Source organism: Battus philenor, unplaced genomic scaffold (genome assembly GCF_028537555.1).
Source record: "Battus philenor isolate CCGP_79_NKW_IND1 unplaced genomic scaffold, ilBatPhil1.0.hap1 SCAF_12, whole genome shotgun sequence".
Lineage (NCBI taxonomy): Eukaryota > Metazoa > Arthropoda > Insecta > Lepidoptera > Papilionidae > Battus > Battus philenor.
This window is the reverse complement of record NW_027181674.1, coordinates 739,985-766,076: the sequence shown is the minus strand read 5'-3', so window position 1 is coordinate 766,076 and position 26,092 is coordinate 739,985. Positions and strand designations below refer to the sequence as shown.

Sequence of the window (26,092 nt, the reverse complement as noted above, 5' to 3'; positions counted from 1 at the left end):
ATATGAAGTCGGTTTTTCAATAATAAAATGTTTACGTTTTAGTTTGTATGAACGTTTTCAATTGATTCTGTGAAGTCATATATAAATCTTTGATGAAGAAACTTTAATATCACTCTCGAGAGAACTTCATATGACAGGTGCCTTAAACGGAATAGTGTTATCAAGTAGCAATTAATAAGGGAATAAAGGTTATCAATTGTCTGACACCGCACTCATGTTATGTGGGTAGGTATACATTTCCTTTGCATTATTTCCTATTTAACGTATTTATTTGAAGTAGCTTATTTCTCGCTTTTATAAGAGAAGTACATATATTTTTTATTTACATTTCTTCTAGATGCCCACCGGAAGACATAGGGATTTCCGGAAATTATTAGCATTACCAGAAAGTGATGTCGTTTCTGCGTGTCGATGATGTCGCTCATTACATACTTGATAGACGTTGTATACTAGATGACAGAGGATTGTTGATGAAGGTGAATACATTGTTGATTAGAAATGAAAACTTGTTAAAAATGTAGTCGTGTGAGTTTAGCTTTAGAAAATATGCAAAGACATTTTTTTATTTAAAACTAATTTTACGATCCATTATTCGGTACATATCAGAATGATCACTTTATTTAATGATTAAATTTCTTATAAATAAACAATGTTAACTTATAAAAATAAAATATATTCCATTTCCCATATTGTAAACTTTAAGGTGGACCATATTTTTTTGTTTGACATCATTACTTATTTGACACATGACAGACATGTATTTTTGTTTAATCTGTGGTTTATCACCATCTTTTTTAATAGGGTTGTCAGTTGGTCACACCAGGTAAACTTGTTAAAAATGTAGTCGTGTGAATTTAACATAAGAAAGTTACATTACTTTCCAGTTTCCCTGACATATGGCAACATTTATGATAAGTACTAAAGGTTTCCGGACGACAAATCGGTTTGGTTGGAAACCAGGTCGGTTCCTATATCACAGGGGATACCAACCCCTGATCATACTAGATAGAAACATTTCTGGAGTAACTTCCGCAACTTCTGGCAGCGCTAACGCTTTCCCAAGTGGTAGTAGTGATATTAATCAGACAATAGCATTTGCCCAGGCCAAGGTTCAAACCTTTTGGGTGTCTTGTGTCAAAATGCTATGAGGGTATTGAGTGACAGCTCATGAAACCACATGATAGAATCTCTCCAATATTTAGTGGAATCAGGCGCTACCTTGCGGAAGTCCATCCTAAGTAAGAAAAGGACCAATATTTAGCTACTTCCGCACATGCAGTGGTAGTCGTACAACAAAGTGCACCGCCCGGCCAGCCCGCTGATAAATACGTATGCGGCAAACAATGCGAATCACACAACTGCCACTGCTAAATCACTCAACACGTGTTTCACCCCTCCACGGGGCATCTTCAGGAGTTAAAATTTAAGTTAAGTTAAGAGGCTCTCCAGGTTGGTCACTCCATGGAGTGTCCTTCGAAGCGATCAGAAAGCTCGGCGGTCTCCTAATTTAAAGTAGTAGTATGTAGTGGTCAGAGTTGAAGCTCCCTTGGAAATCTCCGAGCTTCTACGGAAATCTCCGAGCTTCCACTACTTTAAAAGTGACTAAACTTATGCCAGACGCCCATTGCCCCTGCAACTTGAACTCGCGGAATATATCGAATGCCATTTGGGCAGCAATGGTAGACTAAAAAAAAGCTAGTAGAAGATCGCTTTTTCGCCACGATTTGGAGAACATTATAAAAAGGTTGTATAAATTGTGCAATAGTTCTCGACTACACAGAGCCGAGCCCGAAAAGCCTATATGTGTATAATGCTATCATTTATTTACATATATAATTAATCTAATATATGTTGTGATAACGACGGACATATGTCAATGATATAAATAAGGTTAATAAAATTAGATATCAAAAGTTTTACAGCAAAGAAAATTATTATTATAAATTTAAAAAATGTAAATAAAGGTCATTTGGCTCGTATATGACCTTTTTTACACAAACTGTGATACTTTGATCTAGTAATGAAAACGAGGGAAAAGAGACTGTGTGCGAAAGAAGAAATGAAAGAGGGAAGAAAGAGATTGTGATGAACAGAAGGAAAAGATATAAGATGGAGAATGATAAATAAAATTAAAATCTTTGAGAAAGCGGTTTAAAGGTCAAAATTCTAACCGAGTACTATCTCGAACTTACTAGAACCTTATCCGTAGTATAAATAGATGTACTCTACATGTCGACAGTTCAGTGTTGTTTTTCGAGTTATAAGATAAGATCTACGATCAGTGATACAAAGTGACTATTTGGCAAGTTATTTTGACAGTGATTTCTTGAGCGATGTCGAAGCGTAGTGTGGACTAGACGAAAGTATAATATGTGTTAAAGTAGGGTGACCATCTGATTTGTGAATAAAGGACTCCTTGTCTACCTGTGGTGTTTCGTTTCTAACCAGAAACCACACAATACGTAACTTTATATTAAAATATATATACTCACGAATATCGCTTATGTTGAGGTCAACTGGAGTTTTATCAGCTTCATTTTCAACTACACCGAGCGGGGACCCGATCTCTGCAACAGAAAATTTTGTTTATTTATTTGTTCTTATTACATACACTGAGCTATAAATTTTTTAAATTATATACACATAGCTTGCGTGGCAATTTTTTTAAAAATTATGTAAGTGTAAACACAGGTTTACAGTACATTAACATCGTTATAAAGCCGCGATCACATAGCTTGCAAAATTTTTTAAAAATTACGTAAGTCTAAACACAGACTTACATCGTTTTGTACATAGGTTGACTATTTCCAACTGTCAACTATTTCTAATCATCCTGTACAAAGTGTTCAATCTAAATTATATTTTTTTATAGGAATGCGACAAGTCAATCACTTCGGGTCGTATAGTATGCAAGGACAGACAGTAAACAATAATTAGTTTTAATATATAGTAATCTGAATTTTACTATATTAATTTTAAACCCTTTTGATTTTTGTATAGGTTGTATCATATATATATATATATAAGTGACAGCGAATGAGCCATATATTTATCTCTTTAATGTTTTTACACCTATAACCAATCATACTGTATATGCAGAACATTGCGCAATATATTAATAATGTTTCGACTGCAAAAAGTCTATAATACATTTGTAATAAACGGTATCACATTTTTTTAATTAAAATCCACAAAAAATTTTGGACTAGCATTTGCAAAATTAAAAAAAAGCGCATTTAAAGTAAATTGACGGAAAAGGCTTATTAATAAACGAATGTTTAATGACAAGAGTCCTTGGCAGTGATGTCGCTGGATTAGTTTGATTTTATTTAGGCCATGGTTGCACAGACTTATTAAGACTAGGGGCCACTCCATCTACGTTTAGTTGGATTTTTGTAACTGGTGTAAAAGCTTCAATCACCACGTGTGAAGCGGTGATCACTTGATCAGAAGTATGTTATATTAACTTAAATTTTAATCACATCACACTGCGATCGCCAACCCGCCTGCTAAGCTTGGCGATTATGGTATATCCCTCCATATATATATTAGAGTAAGGTCTATACCTTGCAGTGGGCATCCGTGGGTTGATACAAGGAACTTATTTTTTTTCTATACGAATTCTAAAGGCCCGTATTTTCTAGCATAGGAAGTTATTTAAAAACGCTTTTTCTTAATATATTATCATTACCTTATTTATTATCTCTAAAACTATTAATTATTGGTTTTATATTACTATATTTATATGTATACAATAACATGCCACACATTTACACCTTGTAAAGCTTATATATTTATAATCAATCACCCTGTATATTATGGATGCACAGACCGCGGCCCGCCGGTCAAATACTGGTGGCCCGCCGGCAGCAAAAATAATACTCTCGTACATTCGAAAAATATTAAATTTTATTCCAAAAAAAAAAAAACAAAAAAAAATTAATTACCTATACTTCCGGCCCGCCATCAGTTCATGTTTTACCCGAGTGGCCCCTAGTCTTAATAAGTCTGTGCAACCATGCTGTATATCTTGCTTACTTTTAGATACTTGTACAAAACATGTATCGCCAAAACGCTAACAGGTTCAGGCATGCGCATAATCAGATTATCCTTATTAACAAAATTCAAATAATAATATCGATTTATTCACGTTTCGGTTGCAACAGATAAAAAAATATACCAATTGGTAATATACTTAGTCTGGCCATAAATACTGTTATGATTAAAAAAAAAACAAATGTCACTTTTGAATTTAGAACCTGTCATTTTCGCGCGAATTTAAAATGTAAGGGGGCGATAAAGAGAACCGAATTGCTGTGATTGTATTACATAAATCACATCTATCATTTAAATACTGTAAATTTATTATTATACAGGGTAATTGGTAATAGGTTCTATAATAGTTTCTCCTTTTAGAACTTTTACACTTAAACAAATCACGATGTATACGAGATTTCCATATATATACTCATCAGGATATCTTTGGAACCGTAAGGTTTAGAGATTTGAAATTTTGTAGGAATATTCCTTTTGTCGAGTACCTCTATGCTTAGTTTTATGAAATTCCGCTTACAAGAGGTTTAGAAGCCAAATTTGTATATAGGGTTACTCTGTGTTTGGCACTAATCGGTGTAACATAACTCCTGAAGATGCCTCGTGGAGGGGTGAAACACGTGTTGAGTGATTTAACGGTGGTAGTTGTGTAATTCGCATTGTTTGCAGCATACGCATTTATCAGCGGGCTGGCGGGCGGTGCTTTGTTGCACGACTACCACTGCATGTGCGGAAGTGGCTATATATTGGTCTTCTTCTTACTTAGGATGGACTTCAGCAAAATAACGCCTAACGCCTGCTTCCATTAAATATGCCAAATTTATAACTACCAAAAATGGATTTTTTTAACAATACCCTCAAAAAGGTTCATTAAATTCGCGATACTAGCAGGGTTTAGTAAATAAATGATATAGCAATCACATCACCATTTTGTTAGTCGATATCTATCCACAACGCAGAAGTTTTCCCCGATAGCAATATATATTTTATAGAGAATATCTCTGTAATTTTATTATTATGATACATATAAGTATTACGAATAGAATAAAAAATCTTTCTAACAAAATTAAAAATTTCTATTCATATAAAATTTTATAAACAATAATAGAAAGGTACAGACGTTCTGAAATGTTTCAATGCACTATTTACCTTTACGTTTCCCTCTCGAAATGAGTTGCAGGATTTATATCATGATGATCGGAACAGGATGCATAAAAATATATTTTATAGAGAATATCTTTGTAATTTTATTATTATGATACATATAAGTATTACGAATCGAATAAAAAAGATTTCTAACAAAATTAAAATTTTCTATTACATTTAAAACTTTTATCAACAATGATAGGAATGTACAGACGTTCTGAAATGTATCAATACACTATTTACCTTTACGTTTCCCTCTCGAAATGAGTTGCAGGATATATATCATGATGATCGGAACAGGATGTGCGGAGACGAGCGTGCGTGATCAGAACGCGATTGTAACTGGTCGCAGGACAATATTTACTCGCATACGTTTGAGGAAAATTATGGAAACTTAATATTTGCATCCACCAGCGACCCATTACGTCATCGGCAAGCGTTAAAAAGCATTTTATTGGTCAATTTTTATATAAGGATTATTATTTGGAATCCTTAACTTGCGTGCTGACTTCGAGTTGGTTGACTGAGAAGGAAAATATTGTTTTCTATGACTTCTTTTTTAAATGATTCATCGCTTTACGATTTAGATGATATAAGTTGTGGATAGTGAAGAATGCACTATGACGATTGACTTGTGCAATGGTTAGATCTGTGATCTGTAACGGTGAGGTTTTGAATTCGATTCTCGATTCTATTCCGCGACATAAACTGTCGGAAAATCAATTGTTGAACAAATATCACTGGTAGTTTAATTCACATCCAGAAGAGTCACAATTCAAAGAGTCACACAGATTCACATGGCCAGAAGTCCCCTACGTACCATAATACGACACTGTGAATGCTACCCATAGATATCTTTAAGGAAAGTCTAAATCTTACAGCGGACTTCTATTGACTAAAAAGAAAATAATATTATTACATTAAATGTTTATAAATAGATACACCTTCAAATAAAGAATGCGTACTAAACCATAGTGGTCATCTATTATTGGGACCTGAAAGTAATGTTTTTTTCGACATATTTTACAGAAAAACCCGATTGATTTGTTACCGCTCCGGCATTGATTTTGTATACTATATGGCAAAAGGTTGTTGATAACGAAGGTGAATATATTATTGTAAAAATGTAGTCGTGTAAATATAACTTAAGAAAGCGACATTACTTTCCGGTTCTCCTAATAATTTGTACAAAAACAAAAAAAATATCTAATAGATTCAAGCGTTACCTTGCGGAAGTCCATCCTAATTAAGAAAGGGACTAATATATAGCTACTTCTGCTATGCAGCAGTAGTCGTACAATGAAGTGCACAACTACTGCTGCATAGCGGAAGTAGCTATATATTAGTTACTTTCTTAGTTAGAATAAATTATTTATATCAAAAATACATAGTGGGCCAGAAAGCGTGCGAATTTCAAAATGACATTGCAACACAGCAACATTATTATATATATAACATATATTTTATTCTACAACGCTGCGTAAGTTAGAAGCTTACAGCGGAATAGGCCGGTATTCTATAGTTGTTAGCCGACGAAGGGACATTCAGAGGCAAAGTTTCGGGCAAACCTCACCGGAGTCCAGACCTTAGGCCAAGATTTATTTTCTCCAGGCTGTACCCTAAAAGCTGAGTTTAGGCTGTATACCAACAACCATTGTGTAGTTAGAAAATATTCGCATATGTCCGCTATTGAGACCAAAGGCCACGAGCGTTGCGCTAGCGAGTTTTCACGTTTTGATGATATAGACCCCAGTTACATTAAAAAATAATTTGTTTTTCAAAACTCGCTAACTTAATGGCCCACTTTGTATAACACAAAATTTAATTTTTGTACTATCGTTGCACAATCAAAATATTGGCATAATAGACGTGATCATTTACGACGGCCCTCATACGAAAGCTCAGTCACCCAAATAGATTCGTTAAATAGAATAGGAATAAGATTCACAGAAGCCAGATCACTGACGTGGCTCGAAGAAATGCTCGTCTTCAGTGTGGAGACTACAAGCTGGTAGATAAGGCGTGGATAGGTTTCACTAAGTGGACCGACGATATCGTTCTGGTAGCGGAAGGTCGCTGGATGCAAGCAGGGCAAGACCGGTCATCATGGCGAATTTCGGGGGGAATAAATACATTTAAAAAACTTTTAAGTTAAACGGTTTTTTGATACCCATATTGTGGTGGTTGTGAAAAATATGTACCTAGTCCGCCATATTGGAACGGCGTCCATCTTGAATTTTATATTTTGACATAATTATCGTGTTTTACTAGTGTAGCCCTTTCATTTGATACACATATTGAGGGGGTTAAGGAAAAATATGTAATCCGCCATTTTGTATCGGCGGCCATCTTAGATTTATAATGTTATTGATTTTATTATATTGTATTGTCATCTAAATTAAATGTGTGTATCAAATTTCAGATCAATCTGACAACGGGAAGGTGCCTAAATTTCATTTTCTAATTTTGACCCAAATAAATAAACAAATTCCGTACGGGTCGAACTAAATAAAACCGTTTAAAGAAAAGAAGACTCTGTGTTTGGCACTAATTAGTGTAATAGAACTCCTGAAGATGCCCCGTGGAGGGGTGAAACACGTGTTGAGTGATTTAACGGTGGCAGTTGTGATTGGCATTGTTTGCCGCATACGCATTTATCAGCGGGCTGGCGGGCGGTGCACTTTGTTGCACGACTACCACTGCATGTACGGAAGTGCCTAAATATTGGTCCTTTTCTTACTTAAGAAGAATAATGTTCAATGCATCTAAATGTCCAACAAGACCTATAGACAAACAACATCTACATTATACAATAACTTCATTCACAAAGCAATTAAAACTGATGGGTAATTGGTGTTATTAGTGCAATTAGTTAAGACTAGAACAATAGCAGAATCTTACATTTGTCAGATGTGATACTTTTAGCTGCTTGTCTTATCATAATATTTGCCCTTTGTGTTTAAAACCTTCGCAGATCAAACGCTCTTCACCGTTTCGTATTAATTTTTTTTTAATAAGCCGTTATCTATTTGTGACGTCTAAACTACTTTTTACGTACATCTAAAATCTATTTAGCAGTCACTACCCCTCATCCTTAATTATGTATATGTCAGCTATATACACCTCACTGAAAATCTGTATGTATTCATTTCATATTTGGACTACGAAAATATACCCATAAGGCTTCGCCGACATCCTCTATCTACTCTATAATACTCTTTTCAATCCACTCACTCCCTCTCATCTCAAATAATTATTTCAATTTCATCACTAAACTTGATCGCTTTCAAAACTTCTGTATGAATTTCATACTTGTACTACGAAAATATATCAATAATTAAAGCCGTTCAATTGTGTTCCAATATAGCGTCCCGTCACACGTAGAAGAGATCAATTAAATTCCAGTTTTTATAAAATACTAACTATAATAAATGACATGAAAATATTATTAATGCGCATAATAAAACGATGTAAGAAAATTTAAAAAATATTTATAGCTACATATGTTCGAATAAATATATGTTGCCAAACGCATATGTTCCGCTCGCAGACAGCAACAAAAGGTTCGTTTGGCAACGTACCAAAAAACTATGCCACGGAATATAAAAGTAGAGATTTTTGTCAACCTAACTATATTTACGAACGCTAACAAAAAATATATACACCTCGCTTTGCGTCGCTTCGTTTTGCGTTTTTTTTTTTCGAAATTGCGTCGCTGCTTAATTAGTACTAATTTTCACTGTGCGTCGTTAGATTTTCGAGGTTGCGTTGTTTTGGGTTCGAATCTTTTTTTTTTGAAATTTTATTTTTTTCTAAAAGATGGCAACACTTTTGTTTCTAATTGCGCCATGCCATCAAAACTCGGGAATTCCCTTTCTAACTAAAATCAACGCAATTTGATTACAGTTTTATTTTCACTTTTTTTTACTAATTTTGAAGTTTAGTTGCAATTACGTAGTGTTGTAATGTAGTGTGTTTTGCTTTTTTTAAAAGAGAATAATAAATTTATATACATTTTTATGTGTTATATGGTAATATTATTCCAATTTATTTATTAGCAGAGTTATATATTATATTTGTTTTTAAATGTTTACTTTGTTCAATTTTCTTTTTAAAAAGTAGTATTTTCGTGACCCTAGAACCTATCTTCGACCTTTACATGATTTGCTATAGAAAATGTCTGGAAAGTAATATCATTTCTGTCGACATATTTTACAGAAAAAAAAAAACGATTTATTTTTACCGCTCCGGCATTGAAAACTTGTATACTAGTTGGCAAAAATTTGTTGATAGATAAATACTTGTTTAAAATGTAGTCGCGTGAATTTAACTTAAGAAAATATGCAATGATATTTGTATTTAATATAAAACTAATTTTATGATCCATTGTTTGGTATATACCCAAATGATCACTTTATTTATTGATTATATGTGTTAAAAAGAAACAATGTTTACTTATAAAAATAAAATTATTCTATTTTGCATATTGTATCACTTACGGTAGAACCCATTTTTATCATCAAAACATTATACCTAACACATTCAAAAAGCCAGACATTAAGACAGGCATCATACAAAACATAGCCGTTTGGCCAATCGGCCTCGTCGGAGCTGACGCCTGCTCGTATATTCCTCGGGATCTCCAACCTTAGATCATTCTAGATAGAAGTTGCTGGAGTTTCTACCGCTACTTCTACCAGCGCTAAAGCTGTCCGAAGTAGTAGTAAGTCAGATAACATCTACCGTTGAACAACAGACACCCTCGGGCTGTATAACAGTGACCATCACGCGGCGGCAGCAATATCACGTCACACACGTGCGTGTATTGCACGGACAAGACTCAAGACGCGATCGCAAGATTCATCGATGTCAATACGACCAACCGCCGCACAGATACTGGCGCACAACCTGAAGATGCCAATATGGAGTAGGGATGAGGAAGTGGTCGCATCAAACGTAATTAAACGGTTTTATTTCGTTCGACCCGTACGGAATTTGTTTATTTGGGTCAAAATTAGAAATTGAAATTTAAGCACATTCCCGTTGTCAGATTGATCTGAAATTTGGTATACACATTTAATTTAGATAACAATACAATATAATAAAATCAATAACATTATAAATCTAAGATGGTTGCCGATACAAAATGGCGTATTACATATTTTTCCTTAACCCCTCAATATGGGTATCAAATGAAAAGGCTACATTAGTAAAACACGATGATTATGTCAAAATTTAAAATTCAAGATGGACGCCGTTCCAATATGGCGGACTAGGTACATATTTTTCCACAACCACCACAATATGGGTATCAATTAATCCGTTTAATTTAAAAGTTTTTTAAATGTATTTATTTTAACTGTACATTGTTAGGGCATCACTGACATGTAAAAATAAGATCAAAAAAGTAATTTGAAAGTATTAAACTTAGTAGTTGTATCAAAACGCTTAGTGCAGGTCGAAGTGATCTTAAAGGTGTACAGATGTCATAAACCCGTCTTGTTATCCATTGGAAAACAAACGTCTACCGGCTTTTGTTGCCATTCGAGAACCAAACAAGTTATAGTTGTGGAGAAGAAGCAGGAAGAATCTCCACAACATATAGCAGCATAATGTGTTATATTACATCATGGATGCACAGACCGCGGCCCGTTCAATACTGGTGGCCCGCCGACAGCAAAAATATAACTCTCGTACATTCGAAAAATATTGAATTCTATTCCAGAACAAACCCAAAAAAATTATTTACCTATACTTCTGGCGGCCGGCCCGCCAATATGTCATGATTTGCCCGAGTGGCCCCTAGTTTTAATAAGTCTGTGCAACAATGTATTACATTATTTATAAATTATTTTTTGACAGTGAATTTGAATTCAAAATGTACAAAGGTAATTAAAATGGATTTGCATGACGCGATAATAGATAGTTCTATGTTACAGTTGAATCACCTTATTCGCACTTCTTTCATACGCGGATTTAAAAAAATGCGACCCAATTCCCATACTCACGGCTTAAAATTTCTTTATTCGTGGATCTAACAAGTATACCATCATTATTTCAGTTTTAAGATAATTAATCAAAATGTTCAAAAACTTCAATTAAATTGATCTTTTATATATTTTTTTTATTTTCCTCTATAATCCCATATAAACTAGCATTCCATATCTGTATATGTCGCGGTGTCTGTATTCGCGGCCTATTTATGGAACACATGCCCCGCGAATAAAGAGGTTTTACTGTACATATAAATGTTCTTCAACAAAAATAAAAATCAACAACACATTATTGTACTAATTGGAGACATTTGTTTTTACATGATTCATTAGGTAATTCCATTAACAGAAATTCAAATATTAATTACAGATTATAAATTTCCCCGCCGTTGTGAAATTTGGTGTAATTAAAATGTAATTATTCGAACGGTTTATCTAATGTGTGAAATTCCTTTATCTTGTGTTATATTTTCGTATTTTGTGTATCTCTTTCAAATATGTAATTATTTTTTATTATATTGAATATTAACGAAGATATGTATTGACTCAGGGTCGATTCGCGTAAATCCCTATTACGCGCGGTAAAACAAAATTTGACGCCCGTACAAAGAATATATATATATATATATATATATATATATATATATATATATGCTGCTGGTGGAAAAACGCTAAAAGTAGCATCGAATTCACACCGTAAATAAATGAGTATTTTTTTTTACTATTATTGCAATAATGATAAAAATGCTTAAAAAATTTATATCTCATAAAAGTTAACAATTTTAATGAAAAAAAAAAGGATTTAAAAATGAGTTGTATTTTTATATCCGCTCCTTTATCTGGTGCTATATACGGGGTATGATAAAAAAATACGATGACGTCATGTTTACATCAAATTTAAAAGAATGTCCTTCAAAGTACTCTTCTTGGCTAGCGGTACAATTATCCCGACGTTGATCGCACGATTAGAACAACTTCTGAAATGCTTTTTTCAGAAGGCTTTTCAGGTGCTCGGTTAAGCCTCTTTAGATGATGTAAGAGTGTAAAAACCGTTTGTAAAAATAAGTGGAATAATGGAGAGGAACAGAGTAGATTTATTTGTTGATTAACAAAAATATGGCGGTAGAACTAAAATCGAAGCAAAGAAATTGACCACTAAAACTATAAACTATTTTGTTAAACTTGATATTATTTCGTAACAGTATTATTGTAAGCAAAATAGCTTAGCTGTTAACTGTTATAGTATTTTATAAATAGCTAATAGCGTTTATTATTTTTAGCCTTATCTATAGTATTTAAATTAGACTTAGCTTGTGTGTTAGATAATATAGAATCCCTGTCCATTGCATTGCACACTATAAATGTTAAGTAAAAAAAAAAATTCGATCACATAGATCAGCGAAAAAAAATTAGGGGGTCCATGAAATGAAAATGGGAGTCCACAGACTGGACATCATTAGCCGAGGAGATTTAAAATTAACCCTTACAAAATTTACGCCAAATGTTGATAATTTATTATTAAAGCATCAGGTTCATCCTTCTCACTAAAAATATTGACTTATTGCTTATGTTATTTTATTTATAGTTTATTTTATGTTTATTTAATGTTACGTATATTTTACATAACAGATACAAAATTTTATTTTGAGTAGTTTTAATTTAAATTCAATTAATAAATGTATAAATTAACATGTGTTTTTACTTTAAGTTTTTAACACTAAACTTCACTACAGTTAGAAATTTGCAGGAAATCATTATCAGGTAAGTAGCCCCCTTCTACCCAACACGGAAAAACATGGCAAGGGGTCTACGACACAAAAAAGTTTGGGGAACTCTGATATAGATAAAAAACAGTAAATACTATACTTTTTTTATGAACCACAGAGTATATTAAAACAGACGAAGCTAGCTGTCAAACTTTTGGCGCCAAGATTGACAGGATGAAATCGAACATAAAATATCATATGCCTTAAAAACCAATTATTGATTGTTGTTTATTATTAAGAAAATAAAACAATAAAAATATAACAGTGATAGCCTAGCGCTAGAGGACTGAGGCCTGTGATTATATATCGCGTGTTCGATTCTCTAAATACAATCTTATATAATTCTCACTTTGTGCATTATTTATATAGGATTGCCACTGCTCACAAACTAGCTAGATTATTAGCGGGCTAGCGGGCGGTGCACTTTGTTGCACGACTACCACTGCATGTGCGGAAGTGGCTAAATATTGGTCCTTTTCTTACTTAAGATGGACTTCCGCAAGGTAACGCCTGATTCCATTAAATGCTCACAAACAAGTTTCCAGAAGATGAACAGCAGCGTCTCCTGTATATCGCAATATACCACTGCGATCGCCAACCCGCCTGCCAAGCAAGGCGATTATGGTATAAACTTTAGGCAACTAAATCTATGGAACGCCAAGTTACGCCTGTTCCAGTACTGGGATTTTGGTCTATCAGACAAATAATAGGAGTAACAGATTGTCATAATATGTTTCACATCTTTCATTCTAATATATAATGAAGGCATGGCAATATTTTCTTTTAACTTTAAACAGCGACAGTGCTGTTCACAGATATTCAAGCACTTTCGAATCGTCATTTAACATAAAATGTCGGCATTGTTGTCGCTGTATGAAGCTACCAGCGGCTCGGAAGGCAGTTCTGGTGTGAGCCGGCGAGAAACTCAACAGTTCCTCTATACAAATATAGTTTTATAAAGAGCGCGCGACAATAATTAGCTTCTTAAGTGAGCATCGATAACATTTAACGCATTAATATAAGTTTAGTATTTTTAGATACAATAATATAATTTTTAATATATATTTCTTTAATATTGGTTTTAAATCTCTCCAATGGCAAATCTGAAATTGTTTGTGAAATTTTATTGTACATACGTATACCTTGTATCGTACATGATTTATTTAACTTTTGAAGACCAAAATTCATTATTATTTTTAAAATAATTTCGGATGTTGTTGTGAGCGAAATAGCGGTCTTCCTTTCTAACGGGTTTATAGATTTCATTTATCTTTTTTATATCTTTCCTAATACGTTTTTGATTTTATATATTACTAAAATAAATAATACTGTTTAATATATTTTAACCGTCGATCAACTATCAACTACTACATTTAAAGTTCATCAATCAAATCTATTGAACCGATGTAAATGCCAAGCTTTCCACTATTTGCTACAAGCGGATTCCCGTCTATTTCCGCCACGTAGTTCCGAGGTAACCAGACAGCTTAGATAAGCTGGTTGTAGTAGGAAAAGTAGAAGGATAGAGATTGAGATAATGATCACTAAATAGATGGGGGTACTCTGTTCAGTTGGTGACAGGCCTGTCCATAACAGAAGCACTCAGAAACTCAAGACGTACGGATATTTAATGGAATCAGGCGATACCTTGCGGAAGTCCATCCTAAGTAAGAAAAAGACCAATACTGAGCCACTTCCGCACATGCAGTGGTAGTCGTGCAACAAAGTGCACCGCCCGCCAGCCCGCTGATAAACCCGCATGCGGTAAACAACGCGAATCACACAACCGCCACCGTCAAATCACTCAACAAGTGTTGGAGGGGCCACGGGGCATCTTCAGGAGTTTTATTACACCGATTAGTGCCAAACACAGAGTAACCCTCTAACACTGTGGCGGTTGTTTCACGACTACCACTGCATGTGCGGAAGTGGCTAAATATTGGTCTTTTTCTTACTTAAGACGTACGGATTCACGACTTCCGTACACGGTTGAAATTCATTCCACCCCCACTAAGCGTTTTGCTAATACTAGTGCGAACAGCCAAGGAGTGAACAACCTACCGGTGTCATATTTCCAGACAATTATAACTTAGAAGTCTTCAAAACAAGAGTGAATAGGTTTCTTCTAGTCAAGCATGTAGCATTGTCGACCTCGTCATAGCTTAACATCAGGCGAGACAGAGGTCAAACTCTTAGCCTATAACTATAAAAAATATCAAACAGACCTGTCGACCAACTCGTCGAATCCTGAATCAAGGCTTTCCAGAAGGCGACCAAATTTTTAAGCTAAAAGTTATTGGTATGGTACATTCTAACAGAAGAATTAAAGTTATCTATCTAATCTATTTGATAAATTTTCTAATATTTTAAAAATTCTTATTGAAAAACATAAGTGTTTGTAAATTGCGAAGAAATAAGAAAAATTCAATAATGAATATTAAAACTTTGCATGTTTGAGACTTTGCTAAAAACTTTGCGGGTTTGACAGTCCATATAAATTTATATTGTCGTTTTACATCAGCATCGGTCAGTATTCAACAATCGCAAAATTAATTAATCTACTACACTGAAATAAGTTATATTAAACGATTCATTTAAAAAGTCTGAAAAAAATTAATTATGATAATAATTATCTTTCTTCTTTACAGCTTATAGACGCTTTTGTTTTTTGGACTTGTATGTACTGGCAACATACATTGGTCAAAAAACCTTCGTCTTAATCATTATTTTTATATTATTAAATAAAAATAAATTAGTTTTTATATCTATTGCCAATAACATTAACCGATCATTCTGTTCAATCATTTCATATTAGAGTAATGACATTGTATGTTTTCAAGAGCTCTTCAGAAATGAATATAATGTGCTATCTAATGCAAAACATATATAATTAGATGCTACATATAAATACAGAACTTCAACTTAGATAAATTATATGTACAATTTCATTCTTATTAAAATATTTAGATATTATTTTTCGCAATTTATTATTGAAATTTATTATAATCCTTGTAAATATTATTAAAGTTATTAAATTTAAATAAAACAATAATAAGAACACCTGTATGATAAACCAATATTTTTTCATGGTCATCCGAAAATACTAAATGAAGGCCGCTTGAAACCAGTCTTGGATATCTATGGTTGAGACTTATTCTTAACATGTCTAAGACTTGAACCTAACACTCTTTATAAATACCTTTATAATCTACAAGTTATAGGCATCTCCGATGCTAAGCTTGAAATGCCTTGTATAAATTCACAGGACATTTAATGACAGACTTAAAACAGCTAAAAGCCATTGTAATGCCTTTAGGATTTGACTTGAACAATTCCAGACCACCTCTAAGATATTAACACTTGTTCAGTTTTAAGAAAAATATATTAAGAACTACAATTAACATAGTCTTAATTGCAAGCAGTCCACTGTATATAAGCCTCCCCCATAGATTGCCAAATGGACCAGATGGATCCATCCCATATCAGCTTAATACATTTTAATAATAAATAAAACAAAAATTAGTGTAGTGTAGTGTAATTAGTGACCATTTATCAGTTTTCACATCATTGTAAGTTAAATATATATATACATATATAACATATTATTATGCTATATCTATTTATTATTGTCAAAGCAAGGCTTCATTACTCCTTTCTCTATAAGTCAGAATATGTTTTAAGAGTATGTATGATTCTTTCATTGTGTTTACTTCCATCACTGCATGTTTTCTTAAAATAAAAATACTCTTCGGTAACCAGTTTCTATTTGGGAAGCTAGAAATATATTAGGGAGTGAGGCAGGTTTAATTATGAATTAATTATTCTTGAGGTCTTTGAGATCAAAGAATCTGGAATTAAAAATGACAGAGCATTTATAGCCAAATCTTTTACCACACAGGCTTTTCAATTGAGAAATAATTTACCTCTGAATATGAGATGTGCCAGTTCACTACCTATTTTTTAGAAAATGGTTAAGGAAAATCTACTAGACCTATGACTATTCATTGTTTTATTCGTTTCTTTATTCTTTCTGAGGCAAGTGGCATCCAAATCAGTTTGGTGTTTTTATTTATTATTGTATTATATTTATTATATGTACTATACCTTATTTATTATTAGTATATATGCTACATACACATATTCATTTATATATGTCTGTGTATGTTTTATGATATGCTAACTATCCACTATTTATACTTCTACCTTTTCTATAGCATGGTTGTCTGTAAGAGATTGCCTCGTGTGATAAGACCTCCCATTGTACTTTTTAGATGTGTCCTAGCATGTAAAATAAATATTATTTAATATTTTCGTTCATGTCTAGGTATGCATAGAATTAAAGATACCTGAAGACATCCTTGGATGAACAAAACTAAATCACATAGCCTGATGGATATGCAAGTTGAAGTGGTATTATACAGGCCACATAATACATAGTGCATAGAACAGATGGTCACAGGGCCCTCAAAATTCTGGAGTCTGCCAACAATATGGACAGACAACCTTGTCAAGGTTGTTGGAACATGCTGGACATAGACCGATTCCTACCGGTACTCTTGGAAGTGAGGATGGCCTATGTCTAGATATACACATAATACTGAACTATACCTACATGTATATGTCAAAATACATAGATTTATAATTGTTAAAAGGCTGTAATTAGAAGTTTTATAATAAACACAGATATAACAGACACAATAATACAATATTTTTATTTGGTGTTTTATTGTAATGTAATGGAGGCATAAAACAAAGAATAAAGCTACACACAAGCTGCATTGATAATTAGTTCAAAGTTCAAAAAGTATCTATATACTATATTTAATATACCATTGAAAAGTTCACAGAACATCTGCGATCAATTTAATGCCCACAATTACTATAAGTATTTTATGAATATTTAGTTTCGGCAGTCAATAATTAATTCATTTTTAAATTAGTTAAATAATCACCTGTATTCTTAAATGTTAAATATTATGTGATCTTGTATTGTATTTGCAAATTAAATATATAACTACTGTTCATTGTTTGTTTTACGTCATTACACCAGAGATAAACAGATAAAAAACAAAGACAGTCCAAAAAAGGTACAAAAACACACTTGACCTATGTCATGTAAGGTTTATTTTTAATATTATGGAATTTTTTGGACCAATACCATCAAAATACAAAGTGATAGATGCCCATTACAAAGCATAGGCCAAAATAAGGTTCGTCACACCAGCACTGCCAGCAACCTTTACTATGCCGTAAGTCCACGGTTCGAGATCATCTTGTAAAAAATTTTCAGTCTCAAAGGCCATTAATCGCAGGAGTGATGTGACGACCACTTCTATCAAGCAATTCTTTGAGCTACATAGATGACCTTTTTGTGGATTTGCTTATTTCTAATTCATTCTGGCAAAGCTCCAAGCATAGCTCTTGACATTCTTTTCTGGGCAACTTTGAACCTCGATATGAGGTCCATCATAAATAACCCCATCTTGGTTCCTTAGGTCATCACTGGCAACACATTTTGGTCTAAGATCTTGATCATCTTATGTATACTAGGCAAAACAGATCTTTTCTGATACAAAACCAAAGTTAAATAAGTTAAAGTAAATTTGATAAATATCACCAGTCTCAATACAATTTGTGTAATGCTAAAACAAATTCAGTTTCCTTCATTACTACACTACTACATTTTAATATCACAAAATTATTTAATATTCATTAGTGTGAAAATAAGAGAATAGAATAAAGATTATCTATCAGATTCCAAATTAAAATGTCTCATGTTTTTTTTTATTGTGATAGTACTTATGGCCAGTTTTTTTTTATGGAGTCTTTCTGATTCATTTGTAGATTTCACAAGAAGTTCCAATTAAGTTTATAATTAAATTTATACAAAGGTCCTGATAAGTCAAGGCTAGGTAGTAATAGGGTAATTTTAAAACCAGGAAATCATGTAGAAAAACACAACAATGTTTTTAATCCTACCAGTTTAACTTTGCACATATAAAAAAATTTGCTACCAAAGCAAATTTTTTTTTATTCACCGCAGACATAATCCCACACATTCTCTCCCATTTCAACATTGTATAATAAAGTTACAAATTCAGTTTACATCAACATTAACCATTCATTTATATTCTGAGCTGAACAATGGTGGTATGAGAGCAAAAAGCGTATTTTTTTATGTTAAACCTACTTGAGCTGTGTAAACCCCGCAGTAAAGGACAGAGTCAAAGTTTCAATCTCCGGGATACAATCTTATGTAATTCACACTTTGTACAATAATTACATAGGTTTGCCACTGCGCACAAGTTTCCAGAGGATGGACAGCATCATACTCTACCTATCATCTTACCGCACCGCATTCTCATATATCCTTCCATAGAAATCTTTTGTGGAGGCCTATGTATTGCTGTGACTAAGGACTAAAAAATGCCTGCTTTAAAAAACATTGGGTTACCATAGATAAATGGTTCGATGAACTAAAGAGTATAATAATTATTTTATTATACTTTTAACTTTTTAGCTAGCTGATATGCTGGGCAGCCAAGCAGACATACCGGAATATTTATATTTAAAATAAGTTTTTGCTATAAAATCAATATATAATAAGCAATATATTTACTAAAAGGATATTTAAATTCATTTATATGTGGCAAATAAATATTATATACAAACAGAGGAAGCATAGAGTAATATTTACAATTTAATTTTCACTATAAGAAAAGTCCAAGTGCATAGTTCAATTACAATTTCATTATCTACATTAATTATTACAAGTATCTTCAATTACCATATATTTAATGTAGAAGCTAGTGATATGTTGGTGCAATAAATGTTATCTCTGTTGACTAAGTGTGCATTTTGTGGATGGTTGAAAATGATTCATTTAATTATGAAATATAATCAATCCTCAGAGGTTCAGGGAGAGTTTGTCAATAACTGTTGTCAGGGCATCAGCAACAATGAGGTTGTTGCTGATGCCCTGACAACAGTTATCTTACTTGATGGCTATCATACTTGATGTCTGTCAATCACGAGTCAGATCCACATAGTGGGCAATACAACCCTAATTGAGTGAACTTGGTTCTCTTAAAAAGAAAAATAACCGTCTGCGATGCATAATGTAAAATTTGCATCTTCATTATCATTTAAATTTTACAATTTTTACAGCCAGATATAGGCTTACTCTAAAGATGTAGCACGGCTGGTTGGTGATCAGTCACATACATTTAGCAAGAGAAAACCCAAGTACCCCTGTACCACTTGTATATCTTCAGGACAGGACCTTTAGGAATATGGAATTATGGCTATTGAATAATTTATATACCAGGGGTAGCCAAGCTCCTTGAAAGTCGGAGCCATTATTCTAAATTTGAAGTTTTTCGCAATCCGCAAATAAATACATAGTTAAAAAGTATACTAAAAAGTTATTAAAAAAATTAGATATTATGTGCATTAAATTTGAAAATATTAAGAATTTACCTCTGTTACTTCTCGAGATATTTCTTGAATATTTGTGTCTGTAAATTATTAGTGACAGGACTTCTCAGTGATTCTTTCAGATGCAGGTTAGTTATACTGATCTGTGGTTGGATTTAAAATCACTTAAAAATCTTAAAGTGGAATAAAAAATGATTTATGTATGTTTTTCTGAATTTTTTTTTACATAATACCTAAAGCCCTAAATAATCCTTTAAAGAACCGCAGGTAGCTTAAGAGCCGCAGATTGGCAGCCCCTGGTATATACTTTACAACTGGACAACCCAGCATTATGTATATTGGGTTTTATGAAGAAATAGATAATGTACTACTGGGATCAAAAACTAAAGAGATATTGTCATTTGAAACCAAAGAAGATTTGGTGCTTGACCTTGCTGATGGTGTTGCAACATAATTATGCTCAGCCCAAACCATTTTGACAAATTTTACCTATCTCTAATGTGTCGTCTCAATTGGTTGATGTCATACTACATAAGTTCTTTGCTACTTTTGTGGCAAAAACTCTATTGACATTGAAAAGTAAAAAATATTAGGTCTTGATAAATTTAATTTGAGGTTGAAAAAACATAAATATGAATTTAACATACTCCATTAATTTCGAAAAATGTATGTAAATTATATTTAAAGTCAATTTGGGATCAGTTTTAATTTAAAAAAAAAATAATGAAATTCCATAATTGAGTATTTTAAATATTAAAAAGATAATATTTAAATTAACAAAAAAAAAGGTGTGCCATTTATATAGCTGAAATTACCAGGAAAGTAAATTTGTTTACATTTAACTTTCCAGTATGTTTCTAAATAATTTTTCAAGTCCAATATAACAATTCTTGAGAGCTATAAAAATTTGTCAGTGTCCTAGATAACCAACCCCTGGTTTAAACAATTGTATGGTAAATTTTTCCAATTATTCACATATATATCCTTGTGGAAAAAATATAACCTGCACTAATGCAATCTGATACTTACAAATTTTTTCTTCCTTGTCTATTTCCACTTAAATAAGTTTAATCAAAAATGTTTAATTGCCTGCTCATTTCTATATTAAATTTATAACGTAATACATTTTCAAACTTATTTCAACAATATTTGCCTCATAACAAGGCCTGTTTGAAGTAGTTCTTGTTATTAATGGTAATAATAAAACAGAAATTATTTTGAATGAAGCGAGTTAAATTTAACAAATAAATTTAAAAAGAGTATAAAACTACGAAATTTATTTTAATAAAAGTTTATAGTTTTTAATTTGCTAAACAAATATGGCGAAAGAAAGTTTTAAATATGGAACATAAAAATTATTGTATCACATGTTCCCTTAACCTTATACTTCAAATAAAACTAACAAAAAGTGTTAAGTTTAACGAACAAGAGATGAAAAGTTGAAAATAATTGCTAATAGAATAAAATATATAAACTGAACGTGTAAACTACATCGGACGGACCGAGCCGCGAATAGCGGCCAGCACAGGATATTTATAGTAGCACACTCACCGAATAGAGCTACAGAGGGAAAGAAGCCATTACATACAGAACCGTCTGAAAATGTACCATTGAAGAGATCTATGCACCAATGCCGACATAGCTAGCGAAATTACTTAAGAACTATGTGCAAAGTGCTAGGCGCCAGTGCTTACTGCCAACGAACAACAAATACATGAGACATGCAGTTTCTTTCACACAGTTTACCTCCGTCGTTGTCCATTGCACTATTTAACGAACGTGTCTCGCTGGCAAACACCTCACGGCCGTCCTTCGTTAGCGCACACTTACTTTAACTTCGTCATTGTACCACTAAAACGCACTTTGCAGCTCCAGTTTTTTTTCTACGTACTTTCAACACGTTAGTAAGCGATCAGGAAATAAAACACGCACGGCCGCCTTTACAATGCGTAAACTAAAGACGTACCTCCTCGGGCATGATCCTATAATAACTGGCTCTTCGATACTCCAAGGAACCAGTTATCAAGGTCTCGTTGAAAACAGCATGCACGCATCCATGAACTTTCAACACAAAAATGACCCGGCACACACGCACTGATTTCGATAAAAATGACCACGGTTAACAACGTAATAACAATTGTGCACAAATTTTAATGGAAAATTATTCGAGAGACGTTCGTCTGAAGTTAACACTTCTTCTGACGGAGTGAACGTCAAATGGTGATAATCGGTTATTGTGTGCGTTGGCTCCGAAAATATACACATTGACCGGACGGTTCCTATTGGCGATTGTGTGTCACGTGGGCGCTGTGACGTATGCGGATGCCGCGCATGCGTACTGCAAATCCAAAACTTTTTTACACAAGTATGAGCGAGAGGAAAACAAAACATATAGGTACGAAACATTTTCCCGCGTTTTATTTCCAATTTATAACCACAATATATAGTTAGCATAGAACTTTAACTTAAGACGTTTTAATATGTAGAGTAAGTATAACTTGCAAATAATGTATATAATACGAATAATCAAACTAAATAGAGACCATTAGCAGTATTGGTATAACCATTTCATTAACTTTGATGATATTCGGGTACAGCCTCAATTTTATAAATATACATATTCACATGTCCACTATACAAACTTTCTGTAATGATGTCATTAGAGTCATTTTTTTACCTGTAAATTCCGACTTAGCTAAATTATATTATCATGTACATATAAACAATTTTATTAGATTCAGGTATTTAGTTTAGGTGTGAATAAACTCTATGGAGCGTTTCCTTTTTCTATTTTGGAGTAAATGAACCGAATGATTGTAATACTTCGGCGTGTTACTATGTATAAGTAAAAATATCGTAGAACTCCATATATGGTAGTTGAATGGAACTGTCTTTTATTATCATATGTCCTCTTGTAATTAATTACAACGCACTTAAACCGAATTACACCTACTTACATACTTTGACGACAAATACAGACGTCAAGATACAAAAAACTTCTAATAATAAGATTTATTATCTATCTCTTTTTTTATAGGGCTTTCACTGCTGCCGAAATAGCATTCTAGACATACTACTAATTTACCTGTTTGGGAGGCCATCGAGTTCTTAGATCGCTAATAGCAGATCGCAGATAGCTAATAGCAATAATTGACAATTATCATTTTAAATGCTTTTTTATTAGAAATTTGTTAAAAAATATATAACATTTGCTAAAATAAATAATGAGATTAGAAACTTTTTGATGAAAAAAAAAGTGAACAGAAAACTCTACTGAGACAGTTTTCTAGTATGAGTCATAAGGCTATAAGGATGATCCAGAAATGCGTAGGTTGAGCATTTTCAGAATCTCAAACATTAATATTTTCGTAAACGTGACTCACCGCCACCCTAACGCATTTATTTATTCGGGAGGGTGGGAACAGGAACAATAATTAAACGATTATCGTGAAATCGCATACAAAAGTTTTATTGTGTACGTGATTTTTTTATTCTTCTTCAGTTGTTTCTTTATCAAGTATAAAAATAAAAACAAACACATTACATAAATGTACCCGTTCAGATAAATTGTTTCTATTTATTTCTATTTTTATAAATATTCTTAGAATAAATGTCATTATAAATAATATAGTTATAACTGTATCGCATTGACGTAAGTTAATAAATTAAATATGGGAATTTCTAAGAATATATTAAAAAAATAATAAATGTATCTAATGTAGTGAATATTGAATAAATTAGCTTATTTTCCTGTTAGAGCAGCCATACGCGTATGCTGCTGTATGTAATTAGAAAGTTCGGTGTTGCAACGGAACGTTCGGTGAGTCAGTTGGCGGCAAAGACGCGGCGGCAGACCGACGCCTGTCAGTTCGCGTGTGGCGCCAAAGCCGCCATATTACAGGCGTACCTCGATTCAAATTTCAAAGCGATATTTTTATTCCAACCCTTTGTAAAGCACCCTATTTTACCCTCTTTTGAAATTGCGTCGTATTACGCGTTAAATATGTATAAATAGCATAGTGTTATATGAATTTTTGATAAGGCTGTAACAGGTTACCTAAGTCTGATTTTTTAAAAAAATTACGTAAGTAACATTTGGAAAAATTGTTTTTTGTCTATGTCAACTAATGTCAGATTTTTTCTGTATCATTTATAACTAATATTATATATTTATAATACTTTTATATTACAAAAATGCTCTGTTATTTATACGTTTGTAAAGGAGCAATTAATAATTTCAAAATTAAAAATACTGTGACAAAGGTCAAGACTTTAGTTAAAAAGGTATTTAAATTATTAAGAATTAATATAATCAATTTAATATACAATAATACATGCGCAGAACTGATGACCGTTGGGTTCGAAAGGTTTTGGATGGAAGATCATGGACCAGCAAGCGTAGCACAGGACGTCCGCACATAAGGAGGACTTAAAGACCTAGATAAAGTCCTCAGAAGACATTAGATGCAAGCCGCTTTCAACCGGAAATTGGTAATCTAAGGCAAGGCTTATGTCCAACAGTGTACGTCGTATGGTTGACTTTAAATAACTCTAACATAAAAATATAAAACAAATAAAATATAAAATGTATCATTTCATTTAGCCATTTTTCAGGGTAGAATGAATAGTTCAAGATCTAGATATAGACAGAGAAGAAGAAGATATAGATCTAGAGAATCTATCCCGGATACATACCTAAATGTGTGAGTGGAAAGAACCACCGCGAGGAAGACATGACGGGTAACCTGCAAAAGAGTAAAAGTTATCACAGCTTTTATATTAAGAACTTGTATCTAGGAGAGAGAAGTATTGTTAAAAGTGTGATCGTAAAAAATGCACCTTAAAACCCCTGATGTTTTTTGAAAATATATACAAATAAAAAATTGGAACTGTGAACAATGCTAGCCACAAAAAAAAAATTGAATTTGAATTTCGAATATGTATAAAATTACGAATGCGTTCTATTTAAAATTTAATTTATTTTTAAATATGGAATTAACTATTAAAGTAACCCGTGTTACATTGGCATAAACGCGTCAAATCATCAAAGACATTTTATATCCAAATTTAAAAATTTTTACTTCCTCATTTATATATACGTAATGCATGATTTAAAATACACATTATTTTATATCATACTTTAAAGTTAGCCAGTAAGTAATTTTTAGGTTAAATTGTTATGATTGTTTAAAAGAAATTAACTGTATCACCAAGTCTTCCAGTCTGAATCATGGATATCAATACATTATGGTCACCCCATTAGGTGAACGCGCCACGCACCGTTTAGCAAGGCGCATTGGCGACGGTACAAACGCAGCCAAACTGGCGGCATGGCGATACCATCAGGAATAATTTACCGCGAGGGTGCGGTTCGGCGCCAGCCCGTGCGGCGCCCGACGGTAGCGGGGCGCCGGTCCCAACCCTGCACAGTTACTCAGATTCACATACAACACACAAAGGGACGTGTACACTTCGACCCTTCTAATCCTTCGTTCAACTGCGAAATTTCTTCTCGTACAATTTTTATTTAAAAAAAAGAATATCCTTATTCTCGCGTCAATACCCTTGCTGTCAAGGGTCTAACCCAGCATTTTCCAGCCGTTTTTGGTTCATGCTCCACCATAGTCTTCCTAAAATTGTTAGGCCCTCCTATGTAAAAAAAAATATCGTGTTGAGTCCACTTTCAAATTGCCCCTT

General features: G+C 33.1%; 1 protein-coding gene across 3 annotated transcripts in view; it reads right to left on the bottom strand.

The window, feature by feature from the left end:
* The window catches only part of LOC137933069 (embryonic polarity protein dorsal-like), a 58,330-nt gene extending 35,722 nt beyond the window's left edge, over positions 1-22,608 (bottom strand). For 2 of the 3 annotated variants that reach the window (XM_068776822.1, XM_068776821.1), the window contains exons 1-2: positions 22,142-22,608; positions 2,493-2,567 (exon numbers count right to left, since the gene is read on the bottom strand). In XM_068776822.1, coding sequence (XP_068632923.1) covers positions 2,493-2,567; positions 22,142-22,157 — 91 coding nt within the window. In that variant the 5' untranslated portion in view covers positions 22,158-22,608. The remainder of the gene's footprint in view (positions 1-2,492; positions 2,568-22,141) is intronic. The other variant, XM_068776823.1, reaches the window with a different exon arrangement.
* Between the last annotated feature and the right edge of the window lie 3,484 nt (positions 22,609-26,092).